We start from the raw sequence: 25,568 nt of genomic DNA on the forward strand, positions 1-25,568 counted from the left end.
AAGTAGCTTTAAAACGAAAAAGATCACCTGCAGCAATGAAAAACAGGGACATCCACACAGCTTTATGTATTAAATGTGGCATATACATGAATTAATTGGTCTGAGTCAAATATCACAAAAAGAGACAAAACCTTTTTCTTTTAAACTTTTATACAAAACTGAAGCTTCCTAAAATCTTCAAAAACACCAGGAAAGCTGCAGAGGAGAGCTCCGGTTTGAACAGTTTCACAGAAATGAATTCATTGTGGTTATTTACATCAATTGTCTCTTTAAGTCAAGAGACAAAACTAACATCATGTTTTCTTTACTGTCAAAGGCTTACAGGCAAGAACATTTTCAACAAGGAATGGCTTTAAAGGAGACTAAAAAACAGGTTAAAACGCTTTGAAATGTTTAAAACAACAATAAAACATCTCCAGTCAGGGTGCAGGTGGACGTCTCAACCGTCTTCATCACCAGTGGAATTTGTTGTACGTTTTTTTTTTCTCTGAGTGGACAAAAAAAAAGAAACAAGCTGATGAATATCAACATTTGAACAATACAAGATGAGTTTATTTTGTTTCTGAGTGTGTGTGTGTGTACACACACAGAATACACAAACAGTATAAAGTGTGTGTTTTTCAGGTTGTGTACCTCCAGCACCGAAGCCTAGCGCGCTGAGTCGATGGATGCTGGTCGTCTCCAAACTTTCTTTCCACAAGTCACCTGACGGGAAGTCGCAGCAGGTGAGGATTTTTTCTAAATAAGACATTCAAGCGACAGATCCAAACACCAGAAGTGTGTGGGAGGGACTTACTTGAGACGTATACATTCTGATAGGTTCTGGCTTTGAGTGACATTTTCTTCGCTCTGGAATAACCCGACGAGCCGGAGGGTCCAGCCGAGTTACCCGTGGAATCCACCTCCACCTGACGATGGCGCCGCGACTTGGGGGCCTGACAGATGCAGGTGTGTGATGACATTTAGCATAAAACACATTAAAATGAATCTTATGTCTTTTAGATGACATGAAAGGCAAACCTCTGTGGCCTCTCCGAAGGCCTTTGACTTGATGGAGGCGATGAGCTGGGCTCTTTTGGAGCACTGAGAACACAAAACAGCCAGTGAGTCAACAGCGCCGCACTCTGGAAAAAGTTAGTATTACAGTTTAAGTATCTAATGTCCTTCGGAAAATGTAGGTGCACCAGTAACAGTTCAAAAAAGTGTAACTCACCTCCTGCTTGGACGACGTTCCCTCGCCACCGTCTTCTTCTTCCTCAGGAACACCCTGACAAAACATCACATCCAGGGTGGAAAACAGACCAGGCTGAGACCTTTTATCTTATGTTGGTTACTCAGAGTGAAATAAGCCTGAAGAGCTGTCCTCCATTGTAAGATCGTAGTGAATTCTCTAAATGCTAAGGGAAGCTGCTTCAATGCTTCCTTTAGTAGCTCCTTTAGCATAGGAAACACAGGACCTTCCTTTACCAAAGGAAAGTAGGAGGAAGCATCTAAGAGGAGCTTCTTCGCAGTCCATATAGGTCAAAGAAAAGTGGTTAGGAATAGATGGTCACTTTTGGACTAGTTGTCCGCAGCCCAGAATGTAATAATCAAAACTAATTTAAAAACATCACATTTGTAAATCAGGGAGCTTCGTTTGAAGGAACACCAGTGGAGACGTCTCACCCTCCTCTGCTGCCAGTTGTAGAAATCCATCACAGTGCTGCGTAGCTGCGGCGCCAGGCCTTTACGGACCAGGCTCAGGGAGGACTCGGACTGCTCTAAGGCCGAAGACACAGACGTCTTCAGCTTCCCGTAGATCTCCTCCACGTTGGACAATTCCTGCAACGACAAAGAAAAAAACCTGCTCAACTAAATTCTTTCAGAAGTGACATTGTTGACAGAGTTGAGTTTTGGGCTCACCTCCAGCAGGTCGATGTTGATGAGCTCCTGTGGACGAGACGGCCGCTCCATGAACTGCTCACACGGCACCGATCTCTCCGGCTTCTTCTGCTTCTTGAAGCTTAGCTGGAAGGAGGGGAAGAAAGAAAAGAGTCACTCTCTTCCTTTTTTCATAGCGATCTGTGGAAAGCTCCCTGGAGATAAAAGGATGTTCTCCTTTCTATCCCGCAGCTGGGAGTAAAAAAACAAATGAAGGGCTTCAAATGAAGATCCAGTGTTGGCGTGTGTGTTGATGTCAGCTCACAGCAACGGGCATAGCAGTGAAGATGAAGGCTTTTTGGAACATCAGCTTTCGGAGGATGTAGATGACGTCGTGGTGCTGAGCGTCGACGGCGTCCTTCTCAAACTTCTTCACGTCCTGCCAGTCCTTCAGAGCCAGACGGATCTGCAGCCAGACACAAAAAAACCCAACAAAAGTTCCGTTCAGGGGCGTTTCATTCGGATGCGTGGACGCCCCGCTGGAGACACAGTGTGGTGACCTCTGACCTTCTCTGGGGGCGAGCTCATCTGACTTTGATACAAGCTGTACAGCAGGTAAAGTCCTCCCACTCTGATCTGGAAGCTGTACGGGGGCATGAAGAAGCTGGAGGTGGTGTCCAGGATGAGACGGCAGAATGCTCGCTGCTCTCCGTAGTTCACAGTGCCGCTGCAAAACAACGACAACAACAACAACATGTGGCACACTGTGTTTAATGAGGAAAACAACTGACCAAGACACTCAGCTCTACCAGCTACAACGTGATTTCAAAGTGAAAACACATTAATGCCTAAATTATTTTAATCCCAACACAACCGATCTACTTGTGTACTTTCTTTGAATCATCTGAATCTAAAGATGATAAAACATTACTTAAACGACCTAACATTAGTTGCTTTGTCACCACCATTTTTAAAATAAGATGATACATTATTGCTAAACTTACTAAAATATTTCAGAGAAGTTCATTTCTCTCCATATTTTGGAGAAGATCTGGAAGCGGACGGAGTCGGACGTCTGGAAGCGGCTCAGCAGCTCCACGCAGTCCGACCTCACCTCTTCAAGACAGAATTTCATCTCACGACCACCGCCTCCACCCAGCAAACGTTAAAACGAATTAAAAGTATTAGGAACGACTAAAATAACAGTGCATGATGTAGACAACACCACACGACTCGACAACGACCGTCGACTCTCTTGTGCGTCATCAGCACCCGACGTCTTCGCCTGCCCCTGTAATGCCTTCAAAAACATCGTGAAAGTCAAATGTTTCTATTTATGGTATTCCTTTTATAGTTACGCTTCGACATTATCACGTACACGTACACAGACACACATAATATTTAAGTTTTTAATAATTTGAATTGCTTATATTGGTTCGAGCGATGAAACCGTCCTCAATGTCTTTCGGAATCCTAAAAGAGTGTCATAAAGCTCATTCTGGTGGTGTCCCTGAACGCACCAGCCGGATATGCGTGACTCACGTCCTGCGGAAGTAAACAACCCTCGGCTGACGTGGAGCTGCAGATTGTCACCGACCAGCCAGAGAAACTGGATCAACTGGGACGCAATCGACTGGTACCAGCGGAACGTTTGTCGCTCCGGTTTCTGTACTGTATTTTAATTCATTAAATGGATTCGGTCGGCGTCGTCTGAATTCCGGGATTAACCGACGGCCCTCGTTGAGACAACCGACAACTCCGGAGCAAAATGGCGGCATCGGACGAGGCCAGCAGACCTTTCGCCGGGCTGTCGGACGTCTCCATCTCGGACGACATCCTGGTGGAAGGGGACATCTCCGTGCCCATCGGGCCCTCCGCGCGGCGGGACGACGAGTTCTCCACCCTCGACGAGCCGGTGCGGGAGACCATCCTGCGGGACCTGCGCGCGGTGGGGAAGAAGTTCGTCCACGTCCTGTACCCGAAGCGCAGCACGGCTCTGCTGCGGGACTGGGACCTGTGGGGCCCGCTGCTGCTCTGCGTGACGCTGGCTCTGCTGCTGCAGGGCGGCGCGGCCGACAGCGACTACCAGGGGGGCCCGCAGTTCGCTGAGGTACAACTCCGTCACTCCAGTACTTGTACCGGACTATTTGTACTTCTACTCCAATGACTTACGTCTCAACACTAATACCACTTCCGCTATTGCGCTTGTTTGTTTCTGTTTAACTTACATTAAAGTCCATTAACATTCATGGACCTGCTGACAAAAAACAAGAACATCCAAGATCCACCGGCAGTGTTTCTTTTTATTTAATTTATTGCAGATTTCATAAGGAACTAAAGATACTAATACAAACAAAGTTGTCCTACTTATGGCTTATTTATACTCTATAATAATTATGCATACTTTTACAATATCAGAATGTAAAGAAGAATGAATAAGTTGTTACATTTTCATCGACCTGCAGGCCAAGTCCAAATATTCTATTTATTATTGCATGAGATAAAGGAAGAGAAACCCACGACATGTAAGAAACACGACCAGAAGAAGCTACAAACTGAAACAATGGACAGATGTTCAGATGAAGAATTGTCGCATCTTTCTTATTTAATGTATCAATCACTTTTTCTGTTTTTTCCGTGCAGGTCTTTGTCATCATCTGGTTCGGCTCCATCATCATCACCCTCAACTCCAAGCTGCTGGGGGGCACCATCTCCTTCTTCCAGAGCCTGTGTGTGCTGGGATACTGCATCCTGCCTCTGACGGTGGCCATGGCCGTGTGCCGGATCGTCCTGGTGGCCGGCTCGGGGGCGGTCAGCTTCGCCGTGCGGCTGGCGGTGGTGACGGCGTCCTTCGGCTGGTCCACCTTCGCCTCCACGGCCTTCCTCGCCGACAGCCAGCCGGCCAACCGCAAGGCGCTGGTGGTGTACCCGGTGTTCCTCTTCTACTTCGTGATCGGCTGGATGGTCCTGACGTTCTCGCCGTCGCAGTAGAGGAGGGACGCGACGGAGTGTTTGTTCAACGGACAAAACATGAGGGTGTTTTTTCTTTTCTTTTCTTTTTTGGGACTGAAAGAATTCGGGCAAACACCGGTTTCTGCCTTGGAACGAAGACGAATGACTACTGAAGTGACTGAGTGTTTCCAAGCCTCTGATGGCGCATCGAGACTCATGGGACACCACCATAACAGCTCCTACTCAGACCCAGAGAAGTCCGCTGGACGCTGTGCTGATGGAGAGTGAAAAAGCTGATGAATTTCTTCATGTTCACCAGCTTTGTTAAACTAAAGCCCATCGGCTTGTGTAAATATAAACGCTCTATGAATGTTTAACAGGGCTTCAACTATGAATATTATTTTCCTACTGGTCTCTCTGGGTTGGTTGTAAACCTCAGTGTCTTCATGACGCTCTTTAATTAAACATCCTCAGCACTTATTCCCACACTACATTCTTCATTTGTACTCATCCAGCGTTCATGCAGACTATCGATCTGTTCCTTAGAGACAAATCTAACCTTCTACTCCTCCATGTTTCTTTTAGTCTTTTAATTTTCTTTAGTAGACTGTTGACTGGTGTCCACGTGCTAAAAGTCCTCCCTCTGGACTCGAGAAGTCTCGTCAAAGAGTCAACTTTTTTTTTTTTGGGCAGGATTCACACTTTCAGCAGATGAGAGTTTAGTCGTGTTTAAACTTCTGTGTGTGGGCGTGTTCACGTGTGTTTGGGGGGGGGGGGGGGGGGGGGGGGGGGGGGTCAAGTCTTCAGCACACATGGGCGGGAGGTGAATTCCATGTTGTACAGTGAATTTAATTTGAATGGTTTAGAAGTGTTTCGGTCAGCCTCCTGCCGGTCCATTGCATTGTGGGAGATCAGAAGAGAAACCACTCACCTGCAAAAAACAAACCAGTGTTCAAAAGTCAGATTTTCCAGTTCCAGGAAAAGATTTTGGACCTAATTATAAACTTTATTTTGAAACTCATTCCTGTGTTTGGAACGCAGCTGTGAAATGTAGGGATTGTCTAAGTGCTGGAACAGTGGGTCCATCAAAAAGAGGTAACTCTTGGTTCTAGAAATACACCAATGATGCAGAGACTTTCTTTGTAAACATCCGTGAGGAGAAATCTCAGTTTCTCCTGTCTGTTTTTCCCTCTTCTACTTACCTGCCTCCTGACCTTTGACCCTTCCTGTGTCGACCGATAACCTGTTCTTTTATGTTCTCTCAAATCAGCGGGGATTTCTCTTTTGGTTTCTTTTAATTTATATGTATTAGGTTGCATTAACAAGTGAGAAAGATTAAACTATTTCATCCAGTGTAGTTGTATGTACATACTTTTCTTACAGTCTAACTTCTAAATCATTCCATATGTTTAATGCTTTGCTTAGTCCACAAATTTATTAACATCAAATTTTATATCATTTACATTATACATTTATATTCATGCAAGCTTTGCATATTCAGATATTTTTTTAGAGCATAAAAACCTTTTAATTTGTAAAAATACAATATACAATAGTACAACCTGGGATCCTGTATATTGCCATAATTAAACATTCAATTATAGATACATTTCCCATTGAACTAATGCATTACTACATTTAATTACATACAAGATTAAGCGATTTGTTATTAACAAATGATTGCCACGCTTATTAAATTAACATGTCCAATTAAATTAAGTCATTACATTCATAATAAAATAACTTAAACCTAAGCTCGATTAAAATATTTTTAAAAACCTTTTCGAATTGCTTTATCAAAAAATAAATATAAGACATACAAGTGGTACATTATCTAAGATCCTTCCTGGAGCTGTTAAAGACGCAGAAACCATGGTCTTCATCACTAATGTTCCTTTTCTAAATAACGGGAAATGCGCAGACTCTCGTTGGAAAACAACACACGTCATCACAAAGCGACGCGCCTGTCGCATCGCACGCAGCGCTCCGCTTCGCGTCTACCGACAGGTAAACACGCGGCTGTGTTTACGTTGACGTCCCGCCCCGCGGAGGTTTCCCCAGAAGCTTCGGTCGCATCAGCGAACATCTTTGACGCCTCCGCACATGAAGCGGCGCGCGCGTTTAGCCGCTAGCCGCTAGCCGCCGGCAGGATGGAGGCGCTGCCCCAGCTTCCGCCCGAGGTCTGGCTCTGCGTGTTCAGCTACCTGGGCACGGAGGAGAAGCACGCCGTGCGCGTCTGCTGCCGGCACCTGAAGCGCCTGGCGGACCACCCGGCCCTGTGGCGGAACTACACCGTGCTGCTGTCCGACCTGCGCCGCTACACCTACGGCTTCTGGGACACGCTGAACTGCCGCAGGCTCACGCGCGTGGCGGTGAGACACCTGCGGCGCAAGGAGTGGCGGCGGCTCGTCAAGTTCCTGCCGAGCCTCACCGCCGTGGTGTTCGTGGACGGGGGCCGGATGTACAAGACCAAGTACCTGGAGAACCTGTCGCGGTTCCCCGACCTGAGGGACGTCGGGGTGCGCAACGCCACCTGGGACGAGCCGATGTTCGGCTGGAACCTGAGCGCGCTGCTGCGCCAGCGGCTGACTCACCTGAGCGTGTGCAACGTGCGGCTGCCGTGCGCGGCGGAGTTCATCCGCGCCGCGTCGCACCTGGTCAACCTGCGGTACCTGCTGTTCCACCAGCAGGGGGACGCCTACGGGCTGGACACCGTGAGGCCGGTGCCCCGCGACGTCTTCCACCACCTGCTGCTGAGCCTGAAGCAGCTGACGCACCTGTCGTGGGGGATGAGGGGGGAGCCGCCGGAGCCGCTGTCCGAGGACTACCTCAGCCCGCCGGACCCGGACCACCCAGGTGAGCCAGAGACCACCTGTCCATACACCCGCCCTCAGTACCTGTCCTCTTCTTTGCTGCATGTTTAGTTCTATGTGTAATAAGATAAAGTAATAATAAAATAAATACATTTGGGTACTATAAATATTTGCTGTGGTATGCTTCCTCCTGCTCCTCTTCCTCCTCGGCCCTGTAGGAGGACTCTCGTACGGCGGCCCGGCGCTGACCAGCCTGGAGCTGGTCGATTACCCAGAAACCATCCTGCCGCAGCACGCGCTGAGGAGCCTGACCTCGCTGAGGTCGCTGACCGTGCGCTACAGGTACATCCGAGAGGGCGTGGAGTGTCGCCTCCCGTCCTGGCTGAGCCCCCTCCAGCAGCTGGAGACCCTCGCCATCATCGGTGAGCCGCCGCCTCCGCTTGTCTCTCGCTCCGGATGCTTCTGGCATCCAGATGTGCAGACGCTCTCCTCTGGAGGCTAAATGTTTCTACTGTTCCTGCCGCCGCCCCCAGGCGGTAACTCCCTCGCCGTCTACACCACCACCATCCCGTCCAGCGTGACGCGCCTCACGCTGCGCGTGGCCATAACCCTGAAGGACATGGACTCCATCGCGCCCAAGGTGCCGACGCTGGAGCACCTGGACATCGAGCAGAACCGCTCCAGCGGCAGCCTGTGCAGACGGATCCCCATGCTGTTCCCCCAGCTCCGGACGCTCCGGATACGGTGAGGGGTCGGTCCACGCCTTGGGTGGTGCACAAGCGCACACACACACACACAGCTGGTGTCCTGACCTGACTTGAACTTCACTGGTTTTAAGTCCTGCTCCTCTTGGATTGATTGAACAGGTTCTTCCGCAGAGAGCCGGAGAAGGACCTGCTGAGCCTCCACCGGCTGCGCCACCTGGTGCAGCTGGAGCTGCTGGTGGAGCGCTCCTTCATCCTGCGGGACTACCTGAACGGGCATCCCTGGCCCAGCCCCTGCGTGAAGGAGCTCATCAAGCAGCTGCGGGAGCTCTCTGAGAACCGCATCACCGTCATCACCACCATGCGCCAGAGGAGCCCGCTGAGGGAGTGCGACTGCGTGTGGGAGGGCGACTGATGGAGGATTTAAGCACTTCTGTTCCTCCTGAAGAACAAGAAGAAGAAGGAGGAGGAGTCTCCACCACAGGTGGGAATGAAAGGTACGGAGAGGAGCTGCTGAGGAGCTCCAGACTCTCATCATGGAGCCTGAACACTAGAAGAAAGGCTGCCATGTTTTTACATACATGTACACCTACATATACGTATAATGTTGTTATGACAACTGATTCATGGACTTCTCATGTGGAACATCTGCACAGGTTCTGCCTTTAGTTTGTTATTGATCGAGTTATTGATATTTAGTAATAATTGTACTAAATTAACCACAAATCTAAATACAAGGGAAGTTTTGTTTATTGGAAACAATAATAATAATAAGAGGGCATGCTGACATTAATCTGGTTGTTTAATGTCTTCCTTTACAGAGAGTTTAACATATTTTTCATCTTTTTATTTTATGTAATATCAATTAATTAAGTCCAAAAATGATTTAATTCAGTTTATTATTATTATTACCAAATTAAACTTAAAAAAAAGAAATAAGATGATAACCAAGTAATGAATCTATTTTATTTATTTCTCTTCATTAAAGTAGCAGATAAATGGAGCTGGACTGTAAGTCAGCAGCAGCTGAGAGACTTGATTATTTTGTTGCTTTTATTTTATTATTCGCAAAGCAGTTAAATGTATGGAGGATATTAAATTAAATCATGGAAAAATATTTGCAAAAATGACAAATATTCTTGATTAAAAGAGCTCTTTTCATTTTATTGTTATGTTTTTGATTCCTTGTTCATTTTCTTGTAGATGTTTTAATTAATTAGATCAAATCATCTGCACATTAAAGATGATTCTCGTTGCATGAGGAGGTTTTCGAAAAATCAACCTTTTATATTTAAAACAGTTTTTTAAATGTAACATGTTTTTAAATATATATATAATATTATATATAATGTATAGATTTTTTATTACAGGACTTTTCTGGCACAATTTTTACCATACAGTGAAAATGTAACTGCATATATAATATTATATATATTTATTAGTCAGTCCATCGATCTATATCTCTATACATAGATCTGTACAGAGTTATCAAATGGCTTTATAACGTAGAAATTATCAAATCAACAGATGTTGATCTTTTTAATTCATATCATTAAACTCAAAAACATTCTGCTGTAGTTTGCTTCTTATTCTTAAAGCTTTTTCAGATGCAAACGGGAGGTTTTTTCAAGCTCTTCCCACGAGGTCGTCTCCTCACGAGGCCCCACCCCCTTGCCCCCCCCCCCCCTCAGAACTCCAGCAGGAGGGTCAGCGGCTCGGAGGCGCTCAGCACCATCTCCTGCCTCCGCCCGTAGACGCCCTGCTCCACCGCCGCGCCCGCCTTGGCGCACTTGGCCGAGCCGGCCATCAAGTCCCTGCAGGCGGCCACCAGGCTGGAGAAGAGCTGGGCGCCGCGCCACAGCTCGCAGCCCCCCCGGTACTGCACCCGCCTCCTGGGCAGCGGCTCCCCCAGTAGGGAGTCCTGGGGCACCAACAGGACGCTGCCGGGGAGGTCCAGCACCGACACCGAGTGGCCCGAGTCTTTGCGGAAGAGCCTGGTGGTCATCAGGCTGCTGGCTGTCGGGGGAAGACACAAAGAAACGGGTCGTTATGGCGTTCCAGTGAGGCCCGGCGAGCAAAAAGAACCCGCCTCACCCATCTGATGGGCGACGTCCTCGGTGGCTCCGTGGAGGAAGCAGACGTAGACCACCATCCCCTCCTGGATCTGAGGGACGCGGGAGATGACGTCACCACTGGGGTCTAAATGTTTATTACTCAAATGCACACGATCGTTTAAAATCGATACGGAATGTGATCGGAACCTCGGCCCACTGAGCGGCGGCCCCGTCCAGCGCCGGTCGGATCTTCACCCTCGCCGCGGTGCACTGCTGGATGACGGTCCGGGCCTGGAGGCCCGCGGGCCTCACCAACGGAGCGGGGCTGCTCCAACACAAACCAATACGTACTCAATGAGTGGAGGAAGTCGCCTTTCATTTTTAAAACATTTTGGAAGACAACAGCTTGTTTTTTTTGCGATTAGTGAACAGGAAGTGACCATTTACGTCTGGTAAAGAGACCTGTCAATCAGTGTGTAGCCCCGCCCTAAAGCATCCCCTCTTTATGGTCTGTTTGACTCTAAACGGACCATCATTCACTAAATGAACATCATGCTGCATTGAAGAAGACTTGAAACTAGAGACTGAGACCATGAACTCATGTTTACAATGTTTACTGAGGGAATAAATCAAGAGAGAAGTAGAGTCATTTCCTCATAGACGTCTATGGGAGCAGAGGAGTCGCCCCCTGCTGGTCACTACACAGAAGTAGTCATTTCCTCATAGACGTCTATGGGAGCAGAGGAATCGCCCCCTGCTGGTCACTACACAGAAGTAGTCATTTCCTCATAGACGTCTATGGGAGCAGAGGAGTCGCCCCCTGCTGGTCACTTCACAGAAGTAGAGTCATTTCCTCATAGACGTCTATGGGAGCAGAGGAGTCGCCGCCTGCTGGTCACTACACAGAAGTAGAGTCATTTCCTCATAGACGTCTATGGGAGCAGAGGAGTCGCCCCCTGCTGGTCACTACACAGAAGTAGTCATTTCCTCATAGACGTCTATGGGAGCAGAGGAGTCGCCCCCTGCTGGTCACTACACAGAAGTAGTCATTTCCTCATAGACGTCTATGGGAGCAGAGGAGTCGCCCCCTGCTGGTCACTACACAGAAGTAGAGTCATTTCCTCATAGACGTCTATGGGAGCAGAGGAGTCGCCCCCTGCTGGTCACTACACAGAAGTAGAGTCATTTCCTCATAGACGTCTATGGGAGCAGAGGAGTCGCCCCCTGCTGGTCACTACACAGAATTAGAGTCATTTCCTCATAGACGTCTATGGGAGCAGAGGAGTCGCCCCCTGCTGGTCACTACACAGAAGTAGAATCATTTCCTCATAGACGTTTATGGGAGCAGAGGAGTCGCCCCCTGCTGGTCACTACACAGAAGTAGAATCATTTCCTCATAGACGTCTATGGGAGCAGAGGAGTCGCCCCCTACTGGTCACTACACAGAAGTAGAGTCATTTCCTCATAGACGTCTATGGGAGCAGAGGAGTCGCCCCCTGCTGGTCACTACACAGAATTAGAGTCATTTCCTCATAGACGTCTATGGGAGCAGAGGAGTCGCCCCCTGCTGGTCACTACACAGAATGACGCTTTAACTCTTGAAGCTCATCACAACAGGAGGTCGCTGCAGTGTTTTTACTCACCTGCAGACGTCAGGAAGGGGCTCGGCCAGCCGCACCGGGGGGGAGCCGGCGATGGTGAAGACGGGCCAGGGTTTGGTGCTGGGGGCCACCACAGGCTCCAGGCCGCCGCAGGACGTCCTCTTGGCCGGGGACGCTGCCGGCGGGTCTCTCTGCCTCGTCGCCCGCCGCTGGATGCAGAGGGTCGCCGGCCGTCCTTGCTCGCCGGCCGCTCGCGGGACCGGGGCCTCCGGCGGAGGATGCGACCCAGCAGGAGGTCTGGTCTGGTCCTGGACTTTGCCAGAGCTCGTCTCCTTCTGAACCCGGAGGCCCCCCCGGCTCTCGGCCGTCTCCATCTCGACGGGCAGGAGCCGGGCCACGAAGGGCCCGTCGGGGGTCCCTTTGCGGAGGATTATGGGCATTCTGGGCTGGAAGCCGGCGGGAGTCCTTAGGTGGAGCAGGATGGGGATTCTGGGCTGGGGGGCGATGGGAGTCACAGGCCGGGGGGGCGAAGCGTCCTCCTGGGAGTCACACGAGAGGCAGAGCGCGAGGGCTTTAGCATTCACAGATGTAGCGTTTCAGCTGGTTCGTGTAAGTCGTGTCGACCTGCTCGTCGCCCGCTGAGAAGCCTCCCCGTGTGTCCTCCGCCGTCGGACCCCGCTGCTGCTCTTCATCGCTGCCACCTTCGTCGGCTTCAGCAGCACCGCCCTCGTCATCCTCGTCATCCTCGCTGTCGTCCCTCCCGCTGCCGGCGGGACAGGAAGCACACGGCGGCTTTCAGAGGGTACTGATGCAGCCATGAATATATACTACTACTACTACTACTACTACTACTACTACTAGTACTGTACCTGTGCACATGGTCAGGTGTCACCGGTGATGTCATCGCCTCCAGAGGCTTTCTGGGCCCTGATTGGTTGGGTGGTCTCTTCCTCCTGCTGCACTGAGAGCAGCTGTTGATCCACTGCAGCACGTCACTCCTCATGGTTTTCCAGAAGTACCTGATGTCGTGTGATGGAAATGAAAACAGCATTTTCACCTCCAGGCTTAAATCAAGTGGAAACGTAGTTTCATCCCAATAAAACTGAAGCACAACAAATATGTCTTTCATACAATCAAAAATCCTCTTTTTTTTCTTCTTTCAGTATTTTTGAATGACTTCCAGGTGAGAAGAGACTTCATCAATAATACGAGGAATGAAAAGGTGGAGATAGTGTTTGATTAAAGATTCTTTGTTTGGGTTTATGTGTACATTAGTATTCACACTGTTCAGCAGGTATTCCAATGAATACATTTTGCACATTCAAGGTTTCTGGAGTATTTAGTACAAAAATCAGCTCAATGAGGCTAAAAATACAGAAACTTCTAAAACAAAGAACACCTTTTAGATGAGAGTCGCGCTCACCTTTCGTTGAGCAGCCGGAGACACTTGTCCATGTCGAGGTGGTTCAGCTCGTTGTGGTAATCCGTCAGAGCGGCTTCCACCCGCTGCCGGCTCCTCAGGACCAAGCGCACCCGGTCGCCCCGGGTGATGTGCAGCTGGTCGTCTGGGAGACCGGGAGAACTTTACCAAATGGAAGCTGTGTTTCTTTGGGTTCATTAGTATTATAGTAGGAGACCATAAATAGACAGAATGACGCTTTAAAGCACACATTCATTCCCCCTATTTGATTAATTTAGTCAAAGCTCCATACCGTAAGTTAACGGGTTTCTGTTCCCACCAACCTTTGATGGAGAACTGCTTGCAGAACCTCCTGAAGGTGTTCTTCTCCACGTAGCTCAGTCCCGGCGGGTAGGTGCGTCTGCTCAGGTAGAGCTCCACGGCGTCGTACTTGGAAAAATAGGCCTGACGGGGCAGACGGAGGCGGTCAGAACACAGTACAGAACACCACGTGGTTAGGTACCCAGTAATGGTGGTTAGCACCTCCTCCCCTGCAGGCTGCGTCGCTCCTCCGCCCGGAGTCTGTGGGAGGAAAGATCACAACTCAAGCTCCTGTCGCCTCACTCGCCCCCCCCCCCCCCCCGTCCCAAATCCCCCCCCAAACCTCACCGCAGCACCGCCGTGCACCAGCAGCGTGGGGACGGCATCGGGCCGGACCGACACCTTCTCCCCGCTGCGGTCGAAGCAGTCCTCTGCGAAGTGGGTGGAGCAGACGGAGGAGCCCAGCCGAGGGTGCCAGTTGGGACGTCCCACCACCTTCAGCCAGCGGGCCAGCAGGGCGGGGTCGTGCAGGGGGAACCTGGGAGGGGGGGGGAGGGGAGGTTCTGATTAAATGTTCAAATCTACATTTTAGGTATAAAAAAAAGTCAAAGAATTAGTTGGAAAATTAAATGGAAAACAGTCAAATAATAATAATAATAATAGGTAAAAAAAGTTCGGTCAATGAATGTCATGGAAAAAAACAGTCAAACTGTTTAGTCGAAGTAAAAAAATATTTGATTGAAAAAGTCCTAAAAAATTAATCAAACCCGAGAAGTGTCGGTCAGGAAGTGCCATGAAAAAATAAGGTAAAAAAATATTAGGTCTATGTTTTGAAAAAGAATGTGCTAAGTTGAAAAATAACGTGGAATCAAATCAATAATCGTGAAATAATGTAAGGTGAAAATATATTTATGAAAAAAAAAAGGTTGGAAACTTTCCATCTATTCTAATATAATATTAGGCCGAAAAATGTTTTGAAAAGAAAGTTGAAATATTTTGGGTCAATAAATGTCATAAAAAAATAAATGTAAAAAAATATTTGATTGAAAAATACGTGACAAAAAAGTGAAAATATGTTCAGTCAATAAATTTCATGGATAAAAAATGTTTAAAAATATTACGCCGATTGTCGAAAAAAGTTAAATAAAAAAATCAAAAAAAAAAAAAATCAAAAATATTAGGTGAAAATGTTTATAAAAAAGTGAATAGTTGCTTAGTCAAAATAAATGGGGGAAAATGTCCATTACCAAATGTGAAGTTCGGTCTTTAACCTTTTTGAGTGTTGTGCCCAAAGCAATGAAAATGAACAAAAAATACGCCAGAAGCCCAAAACATCAGGCGTGCTATGTTCTGGATGCCCCCCCCCCCCCCCCCCCCCCCACACACACATCCTCCCCCCCTCCTCCCCCCGCGCCCCCTTTGACGTGCTCCTACTTGTGGAAGGTGAGGCCCAGGCCGCGCTCCACCGGCCCGCAGCAGTTGGTGCAGGTGGAGACGCTGCAGCGGAGCCACTTCCTCTTGGTCCGGGTCAGGCAGGTGTGGCAGCTGGAGATCCAGCGGGCCAGGTCGCGGGTCATGCTGGCCCAGTAGAAGTGCTTGGTGATGGCCCGCTGGCAGATGCCGTGGCCGTGGTGACCCTGGTTGTCGTGGAACTGCTGCAGGATGGAGTTCACCTGTGAAGAGGTTCCAGACAGGAAGTCATTTGGTGGTTTAAGACCAGACAGACTTGAAGCTGGAGGGGCTGGGGGGGGTGGAGGGGGGGGGGGGGGGGGAGCAGACCTCGTCCCTGCTGCGCGGCACCCTGAGGGGAGGCGAGACCCGCGTGTACATCAGCACGCCGTCTGGAACCGCAGAGAAAGGCTTCAGCGATGAGAACAACGGACGGAAGGAGGCGGGGCCTCTGTGCTCCCAACTCACCTTTCAGGCCGAAGCGCTTGGCCATCCTCTTCAAACCCCCCCGGGCCGCCTTGCTCTGCACGGGGAGCACTTTGTTGCCCAGGTACCTGCAACATACAAACAGTTACACAACAGCACGGGGAGATCCAATCCGGCTGGACAGAGGCGGGCGGGGGGGGGGGGGGGGGGGTCGGGGGGGCCCACCCGGCAATCTGGTTGTACGCCTTGAAGCTCTGCTCGATGACGGTCTTCCTCTTGTTGGGCTCCACCACGGTCTGGGCCTCCCTGGAGTCCGGGTCCGGACCCGGGAGGCAGTAGCGGTGCTCCTGCAGCCCGGCGCCCGGCTCCGAGGGGTCCAACGCCGGCTCGGAGGCGTCGGCGGACGCCGCGTGGAGGAGCTCCTCCAGGGTGGCCGAGTTCAGGAAGTCCTCGTCCAAAGGGACCGGAAGCTGGAACCATTTAACATTTGTACATCTTTAAAATCTACCTTTGTGTTTCTGGTTTTCTTCTAAAACAGGAGACAGAACTCCGCTGATCCAAGTCCACCAGGAGACATTTCACAATTTACCATGAATAATATGACATAATAACTTTAAAAATAAAAGATATACAGCTATGTTTTAATATGTTGAAACTTAATAACACAGAAGAGTTTAAAGTTTACACTAAAGATTTGGTTTGTTTCATTTTCTTTTGGAGGTTTTGGATCTTAAAGTCAAACATTTCCGTCACCTCGTCCTCCTCCTGCACCGCCGCCAACATGACGGTGGGCACGGCGTCCGGCGACAGCTCCCCCTCGGCCCCCCCCTCGGGCCCCCCCTCGGCCGGCGAGAAGCAGCCCGGCTCAAAGTGCCTGGAGCAGAGGCGGGAGGAGGTGCGCAGAGAGCCTTCGTCCCGCTGAGCCGCCGCCAGCCAGCGGCGCCGCAGCTCCGCCTCCCTCGGGAACCTGTGGGAGGAGAGAGAAGGGAGGGGGGGGGGGGGGGTTGTTACCAGGAGACGAGAGGAGGGGAGGTCCCCCTAAGGCTCGGTCACAGTCTCCTCTGATCCTCTGCTTTCACAGGAAGAAGAGATTGATGCTCTTTGGTAACCGATGGCAACCAGAGACGCGCTTCAATCAGTATCTCATTGGTCCATGGATCCGTTTGAATAACTGAACACTGGTAATAAGTGAAGGGAGTGAAGACGCTTTGTCCTCCTGACCTGTGGAAGCTGAGCTCGGGGTAAACGTAGCTGGAGGCGTCGCAGCCGTACGCCAGGCAGAAGCGGACGGGCGGCGCCGTCGGCTCGGCGGGGGCTCGGCTCCGACAGACGGCGCAGGCCTGGATCCAGGACTTCACCGACTCCGTCACACCGACCCAGTAGTACAACCGCTGGAGGGGGGGGCAGAGGGACGGGACACTTCTCCTCACTATGTTCCGGGGTTATTTGGGGGGGGTTTTTTGGGGGGGGGGGGGGGGGGGGGCTGCAGCTACTTACCATGATCTCCCTGACCACCCGGACCCGGCCGGCGTGGTTGTTGTCGTCGTGGTAACGGGCCACGATCTCCCTCACCTCCTCGTCGCTCCGGACCACGCGGAGGAGGCGGCCTCGGTAGAAGCGCAGCAGGTGGCCATCTTGAGGACAGGAAGCAGGTGTCGGGGGGGGGTCATTATTTTATGATCAGTCACTTGGTTTAAACTTTACACATTCACAGCTAACTGATCATTTTAAATGTTGTTATTTCACATACGCTTTGGTATTAGAATGGGGGTCAAATATGACTGATGGCACAGGTGTGAGGGACTAAATACCTTTATAGATGAACTGTTTGCTGGCGGCTTTGGTGACTCTCTTTGAGCTCTTTGATGCTTCCACAGGAAACGACCCCACCCGCATGAACTGCTCCACTCGGTTCAATAAGTCAAACGATGGCATCTGTGAACACAATTATTATTATTATTATTATTATTATAGCGTTCAAAGTGATCGGAAGACAGTGTATTGATTAGCAAGCTGTGGGAGGAGCCAATCACAATTTCATTTTGGTTCTATTTTTTATGGTTAGTTAATAAGAATATTTACTTGTATATTTACTTTGTATTTAAAACCCGGAGGTGTTTGTATAATCTGTGATGTTGCTGCTGTACGATTCATTTAGATTACATTTAAACAGCAGCTGAGTAAATAATGTGGTATTTTATCAGATTCATTGTCGTTTTTAATCACCTTGTTAGTGACCTATTTTAAAATAAAAGAAATAATTATTAATATTATTAAATCGATTAGTTGAAAAAACAAACTGCCAGCTGCATTTATTAAATCGACTGATATCGATCTGTGGAAACAGAAACAAAGTCTCCACGACCCTCATCTCTCGGCACATAACGCTTTGTTCTTTTTCACGACACATATCGATCATTTAATTTAAAAGGCGAACGTTTAAAGTTTCCCACCTTAGAACATCTTACGTCCGGTAAACACAAATCCTCGTTACACCGCCATCGACTTTCAGCAAAGACGCAACTTTCACGCGTTATTTTTTAACTCAACGGTTTGCTTGGACGACTTAAATCCGTTTTACGTCTTTTAAATTTAAGAATATATTTGACAAAGTATTACATTTCAGGTTAAACTAGAAGCTAAATGTGGCCATAGGTGGTTCGCGCATTTAAGCTAGCGGTAGCAGCATCGCAGGTTCCGGTGTGGTACATTTCAAAATAAAAGGTTATTTTTATATTGAAATTTTTATAAAAATATATACATTAATTGATGAAGGAATATAAAGCACGCTTGTTCTGTGTTGTGTAACAAGATATGTAAACCTTGGGCATTTTATTCCAAAGATATAGATTCATAAATATATCTAGCGTGAAGTTTATTTTTCATTTGTATTTTTAATTAAAATTAAATTTTTAAAATGAATTAGTAAGTGTTGATTTATAGTACTATTTTTCTAATATATGTGCTTATTTCCGGCCAACAGCTGAAAAAACTTACATTTGTGCCTCTGTTGGACATTAAAGGCGGATTATCTGACTTAAAGAATTTTGAAAGAACCAATATCAACCAACAAATAAAATCATATTCAAAACGTCAAATTGTTGGTATCTGAAAGCTTTTATTGATCAAACCAACCATTTTTCAGTTAAAGATAAGTGTATCCATCCAGTAACCATCCTTTTCATTTTGATTGTTCATATACATGACCATTTTATTTCTAGTCAGAGGGCCTCGTGGAACAAAGTGGTACAAAGCACGAGACGGACTAAAGGAGTTTTCATGTTCGCCAATTTTCATCATCTTATTTTGGCGGGATGGGAGGACATCCGGAAATTCCATTACTCCTTCTTGCCGCAAATGTGACAGAAAAAACGGTTTGACGCAGGTTGTAAAAGCTGCTGTAACCCAAGTTTACTGAGCGCTGCTCACTTCCGGTCCCTGAGTCGCCGCACAGCGCCCCGCTGGCCCGGAGGAGACAAGACACCCAACGAATGAAACGATAACATTACAAATACTCCGAATCAAGGGAAAACATTACTTAGGCACAAGTTTTGAAGTATATTCATTTGTACATAAACAGATTTAATTGAATCTATTTCATCAGTATTCGTCTGCAGAGTCAAGCTGTCATGTAGATGAAAAGCAGTAAAAAAGGTACCAAGATCAAAGTGGAGTAGAAGTAAAGTAGCATGAAACGTCAAATGTAAAGTGAAGGGCTCGACTAAACTAAATGCACTAAATGACATTCTGCCTCCCTGAATTAGTGAAGCCTAGATTTCTAAAAATCATGCAATGTTTTTTTTAATCCCCTGTGTTTGCGTGGCTGGTTGTGGTGAGACCTTCTGTTGAATAGAACTGCATGCTGGAGGATCAAGTGTTTCCCTTCACAACAGAATATTTAAGTCTCCAAATCGTCGGGAAATCAACTTTTAATGTCGTCATGAACACTTAAGACTTTCATTTTGTCTCCCGTCCTGTCGCCTGTTGTCAGATTAAAAATGTGACACATTCCAAAGTGATAGTTGTTTCCTCTAATATGCTGAGAGCGTCTGGACATCCCTCAGGAGAGCGAGTTGGTCTCCATGGTGACCGCGGCAGTTCGTCCCTCCTCAGAAGTCCACGAGGTGCGTGTACGGCCCGTTGGTGTCGAGCCTCAGCACCTGTCTGTTTCCGTACGTGCCGTGCTTCACCGAGGCGGCCGCCAGCCGCTGCTCGCACAGAGACACGAAGGCGGCGTAGAGCCGCAGGCCGTCCTCCTTGCCGATGTTGTCGTGGTACTGCAGGGCTCGACCTTTGGCCTTCCCGCCCAGCGTGGCCTGAGGGACGATCAGCAGGTCGCCGGGGAGCTCAGAGACGGAGACCATCTTCCCCGAGTCGGACTCGCAGAGCCGCAGGTTCAACAGCGTGGAGGCTGGAGGGGGGAGAGCGAGGGGGGGGGGAGTGAGGGACGTTTACTCCTCAGAGGGTGGGGTGTTCTGACTCGCTGTCGCAATGCAAGACAAGTAGTAGTGTAGTGGGAGAAAAAAAGAGGAATAAAAGCCAAGACTAAAGAGGAAAAGAAAGTGTGAACAGGATGTCGAAAGAACTGTAAAAACATTTTGATTTTAAAATGAAGAAAGAGGATGAGACGGTGACTGACCCATCTTGGGCAGGAGGTCGTCCGTGGCTCCTTTAAAGAAGCAGATGTAAATCACCATGCCTCTCTCGATCTGAAAACAAGGAGCATCTTTAGAGACTTGGACCAGTGACAAGTTGTCCTTCAGGATCCAATAAAGTCAGCTGTCCCTTTAAATGGTCTCATGGAAAACTGCCAACATGGACATTCAGGTGTTTATTTGACTTTGTTACATCTGGGGATTCCCCCTAAATCCAAAATATGTTACCATAACATAACATTTCAGAAAACTACATATTCAACTAAATAGCAAAAGTGAACTTGTAGAATTTCATTTCGATATCTATCGTTACAATCTATTTTCTGATTAAAAATACTTAAGTTACTTTAAGTTTTCCTGTTTTGTGAACTTTTGATCCTTGTTATTTGATATAATGCATTCAAATCATCCCATCACATATTACGGTGAACACAATGGGAGACACATCATGGGACGCTCTCACCTGGACGAACTGAGCCTCGGCCTCTTGCTCTGCAGGTTTCACCTGGAGTCTGGCCTGCAGACACTGCTGAAGCACCGCCCGGGCCGCCGGGCCGCTCCTCTCCGCCATCCTTGCTCCTCTCTACTGGTTTAAACTCTGCTAAATGAAAAACGAAGTTTCACAGAAACAACTTTGGTTCGTGAACTGAAAGAAACGTTTGGGATACTAAAGAGAAATCGCCAAGCAGCACATTTCCGCATTGATGTCGTTGAAGGAGCTCAAAGCTGCGTACTGTTTTTGCAGTCATTCATTTGACTTTTTTCTTACTCTTTCACCGATCGGCTTCTTTTAAGCTATTCTATTCAGTATTAGTATCAGAATCAGTTCTATTACAAAAACATAGTACACACAACAGAATATACACCAGAAATATGTGTATGTGTACTAACTTTATAAATGCGTATGCGTTACACATGCGTCTTTCGCGCAAGCTTGATGCGCTCCATGCTAGTTAGCCCAGGAGCATCTAAACAGCTAAACATGGCTCCGCTCACTTACAGCAGAATGTCTCATTTACTGAGGTCGTCCATTAGCAGACTCTCCGTTATAAGAACCGGGACCGAATCAAAACCGGGACCTGCGTGTTATGTGCAGTTCACACGTTGCCAGGTAAGATATCCGCCTGTGACCGTGAGTTTCAGTTAAGCTGGCTAACAGCCTCATGCTAACGTCAAGCTAGTCACAAAGCGAGAATCTGAAAACCGGAAGTATTTCAGAATAAATGCGTAGTGGTTATTTAGCATATTCTGTGGGGTTAAGCGAAACTATTTAAAATACTTTTCTATAATATAATTGACCGTTTTCATGAAATATTTATTTTATCTGGGTATCCTGTAATATAGCAGGCGTCTACTTTCAACTGGTAAGTTATCGTTGGTTATATTAGTGTGGATTTGTTTATAGTTGCAGCTATATTGTTACTGATCAATAACCTGTATTAAAGAAAAGTCTGTGGTATTACTGGTAAATTATACATGTATACGATCCAAAAGGCACCCTTTATATTATCCAAATGGATGTAGTTTTTCTAACCTGATAGATGACCAAGCGGCGGCGGTCAAACTTGCCTCCCAGCTCCTAACCTCGGTGTCCTCTGTTTGTCCCAGAGGTCGGGGGACAGCCAGGCCTTACAGGAGAGGCAGAGGCAGCAGATGGCCAAAGGTCTTCCCCGGCAGAAGCCCATCGCCGGGGTCAAACAGGTCATCGTCGTGGCTTCGGGGAAAGGGGGCGTCGGCAAGTCCACCACGGCGGGTACGACCCGATCTGCTGCTGAAACGTGTGTTTCTGGGTAGCGGATGTGCCTTTAATGTCCATTTCTGTCTGTTTCTGCAGTGAATTTAACTCTTGGATTATTGGCCAACGATCCGGTGAGGACGGAATACGCTGATTGATTTATGTCATCATCTGTCTTGTAGTCAATAATTCCTCCAAAAGGTTTCAGTGATTCTTTTATTCCCGCCCCGCTCAGCTCAAGTCCGTCGGCCTGTTGGACGCCGACGTCTACGGCCCCTCGATTCCCAAACTGATGAACCTGAAGGGAAACCCGGAGCTCACCGACGGTGCGGCGCCTTAATGACTTCCTGTTTGTCTCCTCTAGTGGAGATCACTTAGTGGACTTCTGCTTCCTCTGTCCTCCAGACAACCTGATGATCCCTCTGGTGAACTACGGGGTTCCTTGGTGAGTCCTTCTGGTCCCAAACGCACCCCCCCCCACTTCACCCCCTCCTCCGGCTCTGACCCTGTCTCTCTCCCTCCCTGCCAGCATGTCGATGGGCTTCCTGGTGGACGACGGGGCCCCCATTGTGTGGCGGGGGCTGATGGTGATGTCAGCGATAGAGAGGCTGCTCCGACACGTGAGTGGGGGGGGGGGCATCAAGCGTCTGTGGCGGCACGATGGACCAGGTTGTGATGGATCGGTTTGGGGGGGGGGGGGGGGCGTGTGTCGCTAGGTGGACTGGGGGTCTTTGGACTATCTGGTGGTCGACATGCCTCCGGGGACGGGGGACGTCCAGCTGTCAATCTCGCAGAACGTCCCAGTAGCCGGTGAGTCCGAGGCCCGTCGCCATGGAAACAAAGAGCAGAGTTATTTCATCCCATAATAATAAGGAACATTTGCTAGTAATACACTTAATGATAAGACACAATTTTTATAATAACACTAAATAATTTGTGTTCAGGCGCCGTCATCGTGTCGACGCCGCAGGACATCGCCCTGCTGGACGCACGCCGCGGCGCCGAGATGTTCAGGAAGGTCCACGTGCCGGTGAGCCCCGCGTGTGTGTGTGTGTGTGTGTGTGTGTGTGTTTACCTGCAGACCCTCCTGTTGTCTAACCCTCTGGGGGGGTGGGGGGGGTCACTGCAGGTTCTGGGCCTGGTGCAGAACATGAGCGTCTTTCAGTGTCCTAAATGTGACCATCAGACGCACATCTTCGGCTCCGACGGAGCGCGGCGCCTCGCCGACACGCTGGGGGTCCAATTACTGGGTGAGGAGGAGGAGGAAGAGGAGGAGGAGGAGGAGGAGGAGGAAGAGGAGGAGGAAGAAGAGACCTCTTCATACACTATTTTCCAATGTCCAAGTCTCTGGCTCTGACGTCCATGTCTCTGGTGTGCAGGGGACGTCCCTCTTCATCTGAACATCAGAGAGATGTCTGACGAAGGGAAACCCGTCGTGGTGTCGTCTCCCGACAGCCCCGAGGTCTCTGGATGCTGCCGATTATTGATTATTGATCCTGATCAGCGTTGAACTGTTTGTACGATTGTTTCCTGCAACTTTGTGTGTGTGTGTGTGTGTGTGTGTGTGTGTGTGTCCTAGGCGGCGGCGTACAGGAAGGTGGCGGCGGCGGTCGTCCAGAGGCTGGAGGAAGTCAGCACCTGATTGATGTAAACGTGGAGACACCCTGTCATGTGACACACCGTTATTACACAAACAGAAACGCACAACACGCTGATTAAGAAGCTGTGCTGTGTATTGTGTGTATTGTGTGTATTAGTGTGTATTGTGTGTATTAGTGTGTATTGTGTGTATTAGTGTGTATTGTGTGTATTAGTGTGTATTGTGTGTATTGTGTGTATTAGTGTTACTGAATAATCCGCTGTGTGGTTTAATGAACCAATGAACGAAGCCGGTTTAGAAACGTGTAAAAATAACATTAAATGAAACGTGAAGGACACTTTGATGTTGGAGGACTTTGTCTCCCTGGGACAGACAGCAGAGGGACTTCGCTGCATGTCTTCACATCTGAAGACAGGTCTCCGTCTCATGAATGTCTCCCGTTGAAAAAAACTCATTTTGAAATAAAGATGAAGATCAAATGTAGAATCAATACATTTCAACTAAAACAGCTCCTGAGGCAGTGGATGCGTCGGGGGCGGGGCTACACGCTGATTGACAGGTCCCTACAAGAGACCTGCAACGTCTCTTTGCCCCCCCCCAGGACCCCACACGGAGCGGCCCGAGGGCCTGTGAACCATCGATGTAGAACGATGACGTCGACCCATCAGTCAACATGTTTAATTCAGCCCCTCCCCGCTGTGGGGGGGGTCTTCACCTCGTCTCTGCGTGTTCCTGTGTCTAATGTCTCAAGATCAACTGATCAACTGTAAGAGGCTCCTCTAGTAGCAAGAACCCCAATAAAAGGATTCATTATGGATTCAGTGTTGAGAATCTTTTCTTTTCTTCTTTTCAGAAGATTAAAAACATCCTCAACTGTCTGTCAATCATCCAGTGTCTCCTTCCTCCATCCTCCTCCTCCTCGTCTGTGTGTGTCTGTGTGTGTGTGTGCGTGTGTGTCAGCAGTGAAATGAAATACAACTCCTTGTTGTTATGAAAACCACTGCTCAAAGTAAAAACTGTTCAAGTTTATCCTAAAAGTTTCTCTATAACTTTAAGACTTTTGCTTTGTTTCGGTCAGAAGATTCTTTTCACTTCATTTCAGTTTTCCCGGAGCGTTGCCTCGTTGCCGTTGACGACGCGGCTGTAATGCTCAGATAAACAGCAGCAGCTGGTTGCAATTGTGCTGTGTGTGTGTGTGTGTGTGTGTGTATGTGTGTGTGTGTGTGTCCTCTCATTAAGGCTACACCCCCACGCTACTCATCTGTCTTCTTCTTCCCCCCTCCCCCTCTCTTTTCCCCTTGTCTCTCACAGTCATTTCCTTGTGTCTCCTCGTGTCCCCTCGTGTCCCCTCTTGTCTCCTCCTGTCCCCTCATGTCCCCTCTTGTCTCCTCGTGTCTCCTCGTGTCCCCTCTTGTCTCCTCTGTCTTTGTTGAGCTTCCTGGAGGACATTGTTTTAAACACACTGTTCACAAATATTATGGATCAGACCTGATAAAAGCTGATCACTTTAAGAGTTTGACTTGGTCCACATCTCTCCTCAAAGCCCTCAGACTCTACGTGTCATCATTCATTCATTCACTCGTTCACCCACAGACACACACTGAGCTTCGGGGTCAGGTGCCTTGCTCAAGGACCCTGCGGCCCACCGGAGCCGGGGGTCAAACCAACAGCCCTCTGGTGGAAGGAAGGCCCTGTTGTATCAGCAGCGCGTTGTGATTGACGGGTCTTTACGTCACTCAGTCCACACGTGGTCACTTCCTGTTCACACTTGAACCAAACCAAAATGGTTTGGTTCAAGTTGCGCCACTAGTTTACCGCTGGAAGCTTCCTCTCCTTCCTCTCCTTCCTCTTCCTCTTCCTCTTCCTCTCACTAACTTTACAACAAGAACTCAATCGTGAACAGAATTAAGGGGCGGATATTGGAATCGTAAGCCCCTCCCCCCATTTAATTTCCCATGATGCTCGGTGCTCGACTGGTTTGTGTGTGTGTGCGTGTTTT

At 48.6% G+C, this 25,568-nt stretch overlaps 6 protein-coding genes across 11 annotated transcripts; 3 read left to right on the plus strand and 3 right to left on the minus strand.

Moving 5' to 3' along the window:
* Positions 1 to 131: 131 nt before the first annotated feature.
* snapc1b (small nuclear RNA activating complex, polypeptide 1b) lies at positions 132 to 3,418 on the minus strand. The gene is made up of 10 exons (XM_037486173.2): positions 2,865 to 3,418; positions 2,428 to 2,587; positions 2,186 to 2,326; positions 1,903 to 2,007; positions 1,666 to 1,821; positions 1,214 to 1,267; positions 1,021 to 1,083; positions 797 to 935; positions 634 to 705; positions 132 to 487 (listed from the first exon to the last, which is right to left on the minus strand). The coding sequence occupies exons 1-10, from the start codon at positions 2,993 to 2,995 to the stop codon at positions 453 to 455; spliced, it is 1,056 nt and encodes a 351-aa protein (XP_037342070.2). The 5' UTR covers positions 2,996 to 3,418; the 3' UTR covers positions 132 to 452.
* On the plus strand, positions 3,406 to 5,582 carry yipf6 (Yip1 domain family, member 6). Its single transcript, XM_037486176.2, has 2 exons — positions 3,406 to 3,970; positions 4,504 to 5,582. The coding sequence occupies exons 1-2, from the start codon at positions 3,629 to 3,631 to the stop codon at positions 4,849 to 4,851; spliced, it is 690 nt and encodes a 229-aa protein (XP_037342073.1). The 5' UTR covers positions 3,406 to 3,628; the 3' UTR covers positions 4,852 to 5,582.
* Positions 5,583 to 6,739: 1,157 nt separating this feature from the next.
* Positions 6,740 to 9,999, plus strand: im:7136021 (uncharacterized). 3 transcript variants are annotated; one of them, XR_005121336.2, is made up of 5 exons: positions 6,740 to 7,668; positions 7,844 to 8,047; positions 8,159 to 8,369; positions 8,492 to 8,826; positions 9,928 to 9,999. XR_005121336.2 is itself a non-coding variant. In XM_037486164.2 (4 exons), exons 1-4 carry the CDS (start codon positions 6,963 to 6,965, stop codon positions 8,742 to 8,744), a joined length of 1,374 nt encoding a protein of 457 aa, XP_037342061.2. In that variant the 5' UTR covers positions 6,740 to 6,962; the 3' UTR covers positions 8,745 to 9,899. The 3 variants fall into 3 exon arrangements, 2 of the variants coding, with proteins under 2 accessions (XP_037342061.2, XP_037342062.2); XM_037486164.2 differs by lacking the exon at positions 9,928 to 9,999 and having other exon boundaries at positions 8,492 to 9,899; XM_037486165.2 differs by lacking the exon at positions 9,928 to 9,999 and having other exon boundaries at positions 8,504 to 9,899.
* Positions 10,000 to 10,016: 17 nt separating this feature from the next.
* LOC119227386 (uncharacterized) lies at positions 10,017 to 18,268 on the minus strand. The gene is made up of 19 exons (XM_037486132.2): positions 18,033 to 18,268; positions 17,391 to 17,514; positions 17,077 to 17,213; positions 16,801 to 16,970; positions 16,333 to 16,546; positions 15,805 to 16,049; positions 15,622 to 15,707; positions 15,484 to 15,545; positions 15,139 to 15,377; positions 14,053 to 14,242; positions 13,927 to 13,965; positions 13,728 to 13,848; positions 13,408 to 13,549; positions 12,854 to 13,003; positions 12,609 to 12,747; positions 12,027 to 12,523; positions 10,591 to 10,708; positions 10,424 to 10,493; positions 10,017 to 10,345 (listed from the first exon to the last, which is right to left on the minus strand). Exons 2-19 carry the CDS (start codon positions 17,512 to 17,514, stop codon positions 10,017 to 10,019), a joined length of 3,072 nt encoding a protein of 1,023 aa, XP_037342029.2. The 5' UTR covers positions 18,033 to 18,268.
* Positions 18,269 to 18,667: 399 nt separating this feature from the next.
* LOC119227416 (D-aminoacyl-tRNA deacylase 2-like) lies at positions 18,668 to 21,366 on the minus strand. Of its 3 annotated transcripts, none has more exons than XM_037486179.2 (4): positions 21,235 to 21,366; positions 20,698 to 20,832; positions 20,219 to 20,288; positions 18,668 to 19,990 (listed from the first exon to the last, which is right to left on the minus strand). In XM_037486179.2, exons 2-4 carry the CDS (start codon positions 20,803 to 20,805, stop codon positions 19,689 to 19,691), a joined length of 480 nt encoding a protein of 159 aa, XP_037342076.1. In that variant the 5' UTR covers positions 20,806 to 20,832; positions 21,235 to 21,366; the 3' UTR covers positions 18,668 to 19,688. The 3 variants fall into 3 exon arrangements, with proteins under 3 accessions (XP_037342076.1, XP_062413350.1, XP_062413349.1); XM_062557366.1 differs by having other exon boundaries at positions 20,698 to 20,835; positions 21,235 to 21,357; XM_062557365.1 differs by lacking the exon at positions 21,235 to 21,366 and having other exon boundaries at positions 20,698 to 20,948.
* nubpl (nucleotide binding protein-like) lies at positions 21,012 to 24,386 on the plus strand. 2 transcript variants are annotated; one of them, XM_037486171.2, is made up of 12 exons: positions 21,012 to 21,345; positions 21,843 to 21,987; positions 22,069 to 22,103; positions 22,205 to 22,295; positions 22,375 to 22,414; positions 22,499 to 22,589; positions 22,686 to 22,779; positions 22,914 to 22,999; positions 23,099 to 23,219; positions 23,349 to 23,431; positions 23,549 to 23,616; positions 24,171 to 24,386. In XM_037486171.2, exons 1-11 carry the CDS (start codon positions 21,133 to 21,135, stop codon positions 23,609 to 23,611), a joined length of 1,062 nt encoding a protein of 353 aa, XP_037342068.2. In that variant the 5' UTR covers positions 21,012 to 21,132; the 3' UTR covers positions 23,612 to 23,616; positions 24,171 to 24,386. The 2 variants fall into 2 exon arrangements, with proteins under 2 accessions (XP_037342068.2, XP_037342067.2); XM_037486170.2 differs by having other exon boundaries at positions 23,549 to 24,386.
* Positions 24,387 to 25,568: the final 1,182 nt, after the last annotated feature.

Source organism: Pungitius pungitius, chromosome 14, assembly GCF_949316345.1.
Source record: "Pungitius pungitius chromosome 14, fPunPun2.1, whole genome shotgun sequence".
NCBI classification, from domain to species: Eukaryota; Metazoa; Chordata; class Actinopteri; order Perciformes; family Gasterosteidae; genus Pungitius; species Pungitius pungitius.

Coding starts and splice junctions, on each gene's coding strand:
- snapc1b (XM_037486173.2), bottom strand. CDS start 2,995: ATGAAATTCTGTCTTGAAGAGGTGAGGTCGGACTGCGTGGAGCTGCTG. Junction 1,268..1,665: donor ACAACTGGCAGCAGAGGAGG/GTGAGACGTCTC, acceptor ATGTTTTGTCAG/GGTGTTCCTGAGGAAGAAGA. Junction 706..796: donor TCAGAATGTATACGTCTCAA/GTAAGTCCCTCC, acceptor ACTTCCCGTCAG/GTGACTTGTGGAAAGAAAGT.
- yipf6 (XM_037486176.2), top strand. CDS start 3,629: ATGGCGGCATCGGACGAGGCCAGCAGACCTTTCGCCGGGCTGTCGGAC. Junction 3,971..4,503: donor GGGGCCCGCAGTTCGCTGAG/GTACAACTCCGT, acceptor TTTTCCGTGCAG/GTCTTTGTCATCATCTGGTT.
- im:7136021 (XM_037486164.2), top strand. CDS start 6,963: ATGGAGGCGCTGCCCCAGCTTCCGCCCGAGGTCTGGCTCTGCGTGTTC. Junction 7,669..7,843: donor GCCGGACCCGGACCACCCAG/GTGAGCCAGAGA, acceptor TCGGCCCTGTAG/GAGGACTCTCGTACGGCGGC. Junction 8,048..8,158: donor GGAGACCCTCGCCATCATCG/GTGAGCCGCCGC, acceptor CGCCGCCCCCAG/GCGGTAACTCCCTCGCCGTC.
- LOC119227386 (XM_037486132.2), bottom strand. CDS start 17,514: ATGCCATCGTTTGACTTATTGAACCGAGTGGAGCAGTTCATGCGGGTG. Junction 16,547..16,800: donor CCCGAGCTCAGCTTCCACAG/GTCAGGAGGACA, acceptor CTCCTCCCACAG/GTTCCCGAGGGAGGCGGAGC. Junction 13,966..14,052: donor TGGTGCACGGCGGTGCTGCG/GTGAGGTTTGGG, acceptor TTCCTCCCACAG/ACTCCGGGCGGAGGAGCGAC.
- LOC119227416 (XM_037486179.2), bottom strand. CDS start 20,805: ATGGCGGAGAGGAGCGGCCCGGCGGCCCGGGCGGTGCTTCAGCAGTGT. Junction 20,289..20,697: donor CCGAGGCTCAGTTCGTCCAG/GTGAGAGCGTCC, acceptor CCTTGTTTTCAG/ATCGAGAGAGGCATGGTGAT. Junction 19,991..20,218: donor CGACCTCCTGCCCAAGATGG/GTCAGTCACCGT, acceptor TCCCCCCTCCAG/CCTCCACGCTGTTGAACCTG.
- nubpl (XM_037486170.2), top strand. CDS start 21,133: ATGCGTATGCGTTACACATGCGTCTTTCGCGCAAGCTTGATGCGCTCC. Junction 21,988..22,068: donor CGGCAAGTCCACCACGGCGG/GTACGACCCGAT, acceptor CTGTTTCTGCAG/TGAATTTAACTCTTGGATTA. Junction 23,432..23,548: donor CGTCTCCCGACAGCCCCGAG/GTCTCTGGATGC, acceptor TGTGTGTCCTAG/GCGGCGGCGTACAGGAAGGT.